The 10,319-nt window shown below is 41.7% G+C and overlaps 1 protein-coding gene across 1 annotated transcript in view; it reads right to left on the bottom strand.

Annotated features, from left to right (window-relative positions):
* Positions 1-2,053: 2,053 nt before the first annotated feature.
* LOC140186138 (uncharacterized) overlaps positions 2,054-10,319 on the bottom strand; it is a 59,642-nt gene continuing 51,376 nt past the window's right edge. The window contains exon 5 of the mRNA XM_072240049.1: positions 2,054-3,086. Within this exon, the coding sequence (XP_072096150.1) occupies positions 2,923-3,086 (164 nt within the window). The 3' untranslated portion in view covers positions 2,054-2,922. The remainder of the gene's footprint in view (positions 3,087-10,319) is intronic.

The raw sequence follows: 10,319 nt of genomic DNA, 5'->3' as shown, positions 1-10,319 counted from the left end.
AAATGCCTACATTGCATTTCCCTTCTTTACTACAGACTCAACCTGTAAATTAATGTTCTGGGAGTTTTGCGCAAGGACCCCTAAGTCCTTCTGCACCTCTGATGTTTGAACCTTCTCCCCATTTAGATAATAGTCTGCACTATTGTTCCTTTTACCAATATGCATTATCATACATTTCCCAACACTGTATTTCACCTGCCTGTTACTTCCCATTCTTCCAATTTGTCCAAGTCCTGCTGCAATTTCATTGCTTTCTCAGCACTACCTACCCCTCCACCTACCTCTCTATAATCTTCAAATTTTGCCACAAAGTCATCAATTCCATTGTCCAAATTGTTGACAAACAATACAAAAAGTAACCGTCCCAATACTGACCCTGAGGAACACCACTAGTCACTGGCAGCCAACCAGAAAATGTCCCCTTTATTTCCACTCGCTGTTTCCTACCTGTCAGGCATTCCTCTGTCCATGCAAACAACAGGAATTCTGTAGATGCTGGAAATTCAAGCAACACACATCAAAGTTGCTGGTGAACGCAGCAGGCCAGGCAGCATCTGTAGGAAGAGGTGCAGTCGACGTTTCAGGCCGAGACCCTTCGTCAGGACTAACTGAAGGAAGAGTGATAAGGGATTTGAAAGTTGGAGGGGGAGGGGGAGATCCAAAATGATAGGAGAAGACAGGAGGGGGAGGGATAGAGCCAAGAGCTGGACAGGTGATAGGTAAAAGGGGATACAGGAGGATCATGGGACAGGAGGTCCAGGAAGAAAGACAAGGGGGGGACAAGGGAAGACAAGCTTCATATGTGGCACCTTATCAAATGCCTTCTGAAAATCCACGTAAACGACATCCACTGCCTCTCCTTTGACCACCCTGCTTGTTACTTCCTTGAAGAACTCTTAACAGATTTGTCAGGCAAGATTTCCCTTTACAGAAACCATGCTGACTTTGACTTATTTTATCATTAGTCTCCAAGTACCCTGAAACCTCATCCTTAATAATAGAATCCAACACTTTCCTAACCACTGAGGTAAGGCTAACTGGCCTATAATTTCCTTTCTTTTCCTTTCCTGCCTTCTTAATGAGTGGAGTGACATTTGCAATCTTACAGTCCTCAGGGACCATGCCAGAATCAAGTGATCTTGAAAGATCATGATCAATGCATGTTATCTCTTCAGCAACCTCTCTCAGGACTCTGGGATGTAGTCCATCTGGTCCAGGTGACTTATCCACTTTAAGACCTTTGAGTTTGCCTAGCACATTTTACTTTGTAATAGCAATGGCACTCACTCCTGCTCCCTGACTCTCACAGACCCGTGGCACACTGGTAGTGTATTCCACAGTGAAGACTGATGCAAAGTATGTATCCACCATTTCTTTGTCCCCCATTATCACCTCACCACCATCATTTTCCAGTGGCCCAACATCAACTCTCACCTCCCTTTTACTCTTTATATATAACTGAAAAAAAAACTTTTAGTATCCTGCTTTATATTATTGGCTAGTTTGCCCTCATATTTTATCTTTTCCATTCTTATGGCTTTTTTAGTTGCCTTTTGTTGGATTTTAAGAACTTTCCATTCATCCAACTTCCCACTTACTTTTGCTACATTGTATGCCCTTTACGCAGTCCTATATTTCCCTTGTCAGCCACAGTTGTCTAGACCTGCCATTTGAGAACTTGTTCTTCTCTGGGACATATCTATCCTGCGCCTTGTGAACTATTCCCAGAAGCTTCAGTCCTCTCTGTTCTGCCATCATCCCCGCCAGTTTCCTTCTCCAATCCACCTGAGCAAGCTCCCCTCTCATGCCTCTGTAATTCCCTTTATGCCATTGTGATACTGTTACATCTGACTTATACCTCTCCCTCTCAAATTGCAGAATGAAGTCAATCACTGCTTTTTAAATCTTATGTTCATTTATTTTTTTCCTTTCCATATTAGTGTGAAATGATTTGAATAGTGCATTCTACTGCCTTAATGCTCACAGTAAAATTTAATGCCTTTATTTTCTAGGTTAAATAATGTAAAAAATCACCGCATTTCAAAATCATCTGTAACATTTAAAGTTTAATGAAATAACAATGATACAAAAACACTGGACACTTTATTCTGTTTATGGAAGTTGGTAGCAAATGTTCAACAGTACTGCCAAAATGAAGATAGAAATAAAAGACTGAATACTGGGGTCATCACAGAACTCTGGAAGTACTGTGAAAGTTCAGCAGTAAGAAAAGACTTGTAGTCCAGACTCTCTAGTCAAGATGGCACCTCTGTACAAGGCTCCTTCAGTCGACATCTTCTGGATAGATCATGAAACCATATATTTCATTTCTTTTATGTCTTTTACATTTGCTTTTCGTCTTGAATGTGACTCTGAAACCGTTGGAGCCTGAGATTTGCAGTTTGGATATCGTTTGCGTGTTCCAGCACTCCACAGTCTCCGAGAGGATTTCAGGAGGCAGAGGTGGTGAGTGCGGGCAGGATGCAGGATGGGGCATGAGCCAATGTTCAGTTGCAGTAAATGTTCCATTAAAGCAAAGAAGGAGATTGAAACATCGAAGCGAATGCAGAACTTCGGAGATTGTTTGGGTGTTTCACTGCTCTACAGTCTCCGAGAAGATTCCAGGAGACAGAGGCAGCATGTGCAAACTTCATGACAAGCAGGCTGTGGGATGGGGCATGAGCCATTGTTCGACTCCACTTTGCCAATTAAAGCTTCTATTGTCGGCTCATCAAAGTGACGAGGGAGATCGAAACATCAAGGCGAGTGCAGAAGGTGAGTGCTGGCTGTCTGGCATTTGATCACTGGGGATCACTCTGCAATCTGAGAGAGGGGAGCCTGTTGCTGTGCCTGGAGAGTGTTACCCAGGTTTTCTGTGTTTTAGATGTGGACTTTTTTTCCAGTCTTACAGTTTTTGTTATTCTATATTTTTCGTGTGTGCTCTTTCTCATTTTTTTGAGAGTGCTGGTGGGAGATTTGGGGGCCAATGTTCTTGTTCCATCTTTGTTCATTTTTTGGTGCGGGGGTGGGATTTGAAGGTTGCTGATTGTGTCGCTGTTCTTTTTCTTTCTTGGTTTCATGGCTACCTGGGGAGGAAGAATTTCAGAGTTGTATACTTTGATAACAAATTAACCTTTGAATGATAGCATTCTGAGGGAGGCTTCAATGTTAATGAGCAGCTCGAGGATGGGTCTGAAGGTTCATGGAAAGCTAAATATGCATGTAGAATCTTGCAAAATTCATGCTGATTTTAGAATCTGGTGTCACAGATAAAAGAATGTCTGAGAGTCTGGCAGCAATGGGTGGGCCTAAGATGCACTCTGAGCAATGATATGTGAATCTGGGTAGTTTCTTTTTCAAGGTGGCTGAAGTCCTGTAGAAGCCTGTGATCGACAACGGCATTCAAATTGCAGTTCTGCACAGTGGCACGTTTCCATTCTTGGAGTAAGAATTTCAGCTTGTACATTGTATACATTCTCTGATATTCAATGGAACCATTGAACCACTCTTTCAGTGGGGAATATCCAGAAGCACAAAGATAATAACTTTAACTTTGGATGCAGGTGAAAGTGTGCAGATGTAATACCTCATCTGATTTGACTTCAATAAAATAAAATTCATGGAGGTAATATAACAAAAAAAATCCAAATCCAACAGTAAAGCTGAAAGTTATTCCCATATTTGATTAAATGCTGGTCCTAATTATTCTGAGATTTATCTCCACAGATTTATTCATGAACAACTATGTCTTAAAGGTCCTCACCCTGTTATGAACTAATTGATTGCAGCCAGAAGACCAAAAGACCAGGATGGGCCATTTGGCCTATCAAGTCTGCTTCAACATTCAATCATGGTTGATTTATTGTTCCTCTCAACTCCGTTCTCCGCCTTCTCTCCATAACCTTTGACTCCCTTACAAATCAAGAACCTATCAACCTCCACTTTAAATATACCAAATAGTTTGGCCTCCACAGCTGTCTGCTGCAATGAATTCCACAGATTCACCACTCTCTGGCCAAAGAAATTCATCCTCATCACTGTTTTAAAGGGACATCCTTCTATTCTGAGACGGTTCACTCTGGTCCTAGATTCCTCTACTACAGGAAACATCTCCACCTGCATAGTATCTAGTCCTTTCAATATTTGCGAGGTTTCATTCAGATTCCCCCCCCCCCCCTTCTAAATTCCAGCAAGTATGGTCCCAGAGCCAACAAACACTCATGTTTTAACTCTTTCATTCCTAGGATCATTCTTGTGAACCTCCTCTGGATCATATCCAATGCCAGCATATCCTTACTTAAATAAGAGACACAAAATTGCTCCCAATACTTCAAGTGCAGCCTGCCCAATGCCTTATAAATCCTTAGCATTACATCCTTGCTTTTATATTCTAGTCATCTTGAAACGAATACCGACATTGCATTTGCCTTCTTTATCACCAACTCAATCTACAAAATAATCTGCATGGAATACTGCACAAGGACTCCCGAGTTGCTTTGCATCTCTGAATTTTCTCCTCATTTAGGTAATAATCTATACCTTTATTCTTTCTACCAAAATGCATGACCATAAGCTTACCCACACAATATTCCATCTGCCACTACTTTGCCCATTCTCCTAATCTGTCCAAGTCCTTCTACAGCCCCCCTGCTTGCTCAACACTACCTGCCCTCCACCTATCTTCATATTGTCTAAAAAAGTGGAAAAAGCCATCAATTCCATCATCCAAATCATTGACGTATAATGTGAAAAGAAGTGGTCCCACCAGCGACCCCTGCAGAACATCCTATTCACCGGCAGCTAACCAAAAAAAGGCCCTTTTATTCCCACTTTTTTCCTCCTGCCAGTTAATCAACCTTGTATCAATGCTAGTATCTTTTCTGTAATACAATGAGCTCTTACCTTGTTAAGCAGTCTCATGTGTGGCATCCTGTTGAAGGCCATCTGAAAATCCAAGTAAACAATACCCACTGACTTTCCATTGTCTATCCTGCCTATTATTTCCTCAAAGAACTCCAATAGATTTGTCAGTCAAGAATTCCCCTTAAGGAAACCATGCTTACTTTGGCCTACTTTATCAATGTGCCTCCAAGTACCCCAAAACCTCATCCTTAATAATGGGCTACAACATGTTGCTAAACACTGAAGTCAAAATAACTGGCCTATGATTTCTGGTGATGCTTGAAAGATCACTGCTATTGCCTCCATAATCTCTTCAGCTACCTCTTTCAGAACCCTTGGGTGTAGTATATCTGGTCCAGATGACTTACCTACCTTCAGTTCTTGCAATTTTACAAGGACCTTCTCCTTAGTAATAGCAACTACATTAATTTCTGCCCCACAACATTCTCGAATTTCTGGGTTACTGCTGTTGTCTTCCGCAGTGAAGACTGATGCAAAATTCTTATTGAGTTTGTTCGACATTTCTTTGCCCCCCATTACTACCTTTGCAGTGTCATTTTCCAGTAGTCCAATATCTACTCTCAGCTCCCTTTTACACTTTATAAATCTGAAAAATTCCTTTGTTATCCTTTTTTATATTATTGACAAGCTTACCTTCATATTAAGGGACTGCTGTGTACTTTGCTTCGTGGAAATATGGCTCAGCCCCACTATTTTGGATGCAGAGCTGTAGCCTGAGGGCTTCAACATCTACCAAAAAGACAGGACAACTGAGAGGAAGTGGAGTATGTTTTATGATGAACATCACGGTGCACAGACATAACAGTTCTGCCTCAATTCTACTCACCAGGTCTGGAACATATAGCAGTCAAGTGTAATTTAATTTATCTGCCAAGGTGGTTCTCTGCCATAATCTTGGTGGCGGTGTAATTCCTGCTCTGAGCAACGTCAGGCAGGCACTACGGAGCTGAGCACGGTGATCGACAGTCATGAAACAGTGCTTCAACAAGGCCAACTTGAAGAAGTCTCCAAATACCTACCACCACCATATCACCTGTGGAACCGGAGCAGCCAACACGCTTGGCCACTGTTATACCACTATCAGGAATACTGGCCGTGACATCCCACACCCACACTTTGGAAAGTCCAATCGCTGTACTTCTACTCCCAGCGTAGGGACAGAGACTAAAGACCACAGCACCAATTGTGAGGACTGAGAAGTTATGATCAAAGGAGGTGGAGGAGTGCTTACAGGATGGCTTTGAGTCGAAGGATTGGACAATATTCAGGGTTTCATCTTCAAAATTGACTGAATACACCACAGGGGTCACAGACTTCATCAAATCCTGTGTGGATATGTGTGTGCCTTCGAGAACATTCTGGACATACCCGAAGCAAACACATGGATGAACCAGGAGATTCATAGTCTGCTGAGGACTAGATCTGTGGAATGGAAGAGCAGTGATCCAGAACCAAACAAAAAACCCAGGTACGATCTACAGAAGGCTATTTTAGGTGTGATAAAACAATTCCAATTGAAGTTATAGACAAAATCTGATGCACACCAGCTTTGGCAGGTTTTACAAATGATTATTTCCTACAGGTGAAACGTAACATGATGAATGGCTGTAATGCTTCACTCCCAGATGAGCTCAAAGCATCTTATGCACACTTTGAAAGGGAGAATGAAATTGTGCCTGTGCAAATCCCTTCAGCAGATGGTGACCCTGTGATCACTATCTTGGAACCAATGTCAGAACATCTTTCAAGATGGTGAACCCTCACAAGGCATCAGCCCCTGATAGTGCTCCTGGTAGGGCACTGAAAATCTGTGCCAAACAACTGGACGGAATGTTCAAGAACATCTTCAATCTTTCACTGCTGTAGTTGGAGGCTCCTACATGCTTCAAAAGTGTCACTATCATACCAGTGCCCCAAAAAAGAAGGATGAGCTTCCTCAATGACTATCACCCAGTTGCTCTCATGTCTACAGTGATGAAGTGCTTTGAGTGGTTGGTCATGGCCAGAATCAACACCTACCTAAGCAAGGATCTGGACCCACTGCAATTTGCCTTTCGCCACAAAATCCCCTGCACAGCTCAAATGCTATCCATCAATTTGCCAATGACACCACGATTTTCGGCAGACTTTCAGATGGTGATTTCTACGGATATACCGTGGAAGGCATTCTAACTGGTTGCATCACCATCTGGTATGGAGAGGCCAATGCATTGGATCAGAAAAAGCTGCAGGAAGTTGTAAACTCAGCCACCTCCATCATGGGCACTAGCCTCCCCAGCATTGAGGACACTTTCAAAAGACAATGCTTTGAAAAGGCGTCATCCATCATTAAGGACTGCCGTTACCCAGGACATATACTCTTTTCATTGCTATCATAAGGAGGAGGTACAGGTGACTGAAGACACATAGTCAATGTTTCAGGAACAGTTTCTTCTTCCCCATCATCAAATTTCTGAATCGATAATAAACCCACTAACTCCACATCTTTTTCTCTGTTTTTGCTCTCAATTTACACTACTTAATTTATTTAATTTTTATATATATTTCTTACTTTAATTTATAGCTGATATCCCTCCACTCCCTGCCTATTCATCTGTCTGTCTAAATCCTCAGAGATGTTGAATGATACTTGCTTCTATCACCAACTCTAGCAACGCATTCCCAGTACCTTAAACTTAGAAGCTTTGTCTCAGCATTCCCCACCTCACCTTAAATCTTTTCATTCTGTATTTTACATCTCCAACCGAGGGAAAAAAAGATTCTTTCTCACCTATTTAATGTAATATACTTTTTAAAATCTAACACTTCAGAGAAAACTATCCAAGTTTGCCCAACTTCTCTAGATAACTAACACTCTCTAATCCAGTCAACATCCTTGTGAACTTCTTTTGCACCCTTTCCAAAGACCCCACATCCTTCCTGTGGTGAGTCAACTAGAACTACGCACAAACTCCAAATATGATCTGGGAAAGTTTTATGTAACCCTAACATGACTTCTCAACTTTTATACTCAGCACTTCAGTTGGTGAAAGGCAAGCATGCTCTGTGCTTTCTCTACCAGTCCTTCTACTTGTGTTGCCATGGGAGCCATAGACTTACACTCCAAATATCTCCATACATTGATGTTCCTAAGCCTCCTGCCATTTGTTGTATACTTCCCTTTTACATTTGACTTCCCAAAGTGTACCACCTCACACTTATTTGGATTAAACTCTGTTTGCAATTTCTCCAGTACTGTGCAAAAGTCTGAGGCACTTAGAGATAGCTAGGGTGCCTAAGATGTTTGCACAGTTCTGTATTTGTCAACGTGGAGCGGAGAGTGTGTATTCAAATCCGGCAGGAGTGAAGAATGTTGTGAATAGTGAGGGTGGGGCAATGCGGGAGGGGTGAGGGACAGGTGACAGAAAATGCGTGCCAGGGGTGTGGTGTGGCACGGGCGCACACACTGGGCAAGATCATTTGATTGCAAACAATTGGTTCATTGATCATTACAGAATGCCTCTCTGGTGCTTCATGCTCCATCTCCTCTCCCTCTTCCTTTTCCAACCATGATTCCCCTCTCCCTGTCCCCTTTCCACTCTCAGTCCACAATAGAAACCCATATCAGAATCAGGTTTATCATTCCTCACATATGTCATGAAATTTGTTTTTTGAGGCAGCAGTACAATGCAATACATAACATTACTACAGTACTGTGCAAAAGGCATCCCAACTCTATAAATAAGTAAATAAATAAATAGATATGTGCATCTGGTTATTGCACAGTACTATATTACTATACTGTATTTCCAACTGATCTAAATCCCTCTGTACCCTTTGACAACCTTCTTCACTATCTACAACCTTGCCTGTTATTGTACTATCTACACACTAACCTATCAGTCCATCATATTTTCATCTAAGTCATTTATATATACAGTGCATCTCACAAACAACAGAGGTCCAGGCGCAGGCCCCTCCAGAACAAAACCGGTCACAAACCCTACATTAAAAACTAACGTAACACCACTCCACCACTGTCAAATCCATTTTGAATTCAATGTACCAAGCTTCTGTGAGTCCCACTTGTCTTAATTTTTTGGATCAGTCTGCTATGAAGGGCCTAGTTAGATGCTTTAGTCAAGTCCATGCACACAACATCCACTGCCACAGCAGTCAACTTTCTCACCTCCTCCAAAAACTCAGTCTCCTCTACAAAACGTCATGCTGACCATCCCTGACAAGTCCAACTTTTTCCAGATGCAAGCAAACCCATTTCTAAGAATCTTTTCCAATAGTTTCCCTATCATTGATGTAAGGATTTTTAAGCGATAGAGGGAGATTTAAAAGACACTTAGGCACATGGATGAAGAAAAAATGGAGGGGTATGTGGGAGGGAAATATTGGATTAACCTTAAAAAGTTAAAAGTTAAAAAGTCAGCACAACATCATGGACCGAAGGATCTGTAGTGTGCTACACAGTTCTATGTTCTAAGTTCCACTACCCTATAATTTCCTGGTTTGGTTCTATTGACCTTCTTAAACATTCTCCAGTCCCCTGAGTCATTACCTGTGGCTAAAGAAGATATAACATTCCCTGTCAAGGCCCCAGCAATCTCCTCTCTTACCTCTTTCAATGACATGGGATAGATCCCATTATGCCATGGCGACATACTGATTTTGCAGAAGATCAACATGCTCAAGAATATTGGCATGCTTTGTGCTGATCTTACTAGCCCGCATGTTTTTCTCTCTGGTGAATCCCAATGCAAAGTGTTCATTTACTATTTCACCTATTATTACCTCTGTGGAAAGAGGAACAGAGTTAACATTTCAAGTCAAATATCCTCGTCAGAACAACTTGTAATTTTGTTTTGATTTTCAGTGACATAATGAATTATTTTTCATGTGTGCTTCTGTCTCCTTTATTTAAAGTTAAAGTCAAAATCAAAATAAAAGTCTAATTATTATATACACTAGTACACTTATGTACAGGTGCAATGAAAAGCTTAGTTGCAGCTGAATCGCTGCATATAGCAGCATATAAGCAGCACTCACAAGAAAAATGGATTAAATTTAAATTATACTCAATGTGTACAGGAAACAAAAAAATTATTGCAATTATTAAAAACGAAGTCCATTGCATGCAAAGTGTTGTTGAACTGTAGTGAGTAGGGTCATGGTTTTGGCTCCAGAACGACACATCTGAAGGGAAGTTGCTGTTCTCGAACAAGGTGAAGTGGGACTTCAGATGGTAGCTGTGAGAAGAGGCAGGGCCCAAAGGGGGGGGTGGATCTTTGGTGATGGAAATTGCCTTCTCGAGGCTGCGCTTCCTGCAGATAGTACCAATGGTAGGGTGAGATGTGTCCTTGATGTATTGGGTTCAGCCCATTTTTCTCTGCAGCTTCTTACTGTCC

Source organism: Mobula birostris, chromosome 2 (genome assembly GCF_030028105.1).
Source record: "Mobula birostris isolate sMobBir1 chromosome 2, sMobBir1.hap1, whole genome shotgun sequence".
Taxonomy (NCBI): Eukaryota; Metazoa; Chordata; class Chondrichthyes; order Myliobatiformes; family Myliobatidae; genus Mobula; species Mobula birostris.
This window is presented reverse-complemented; position numbering and strand designations above follow the sequence as displayed.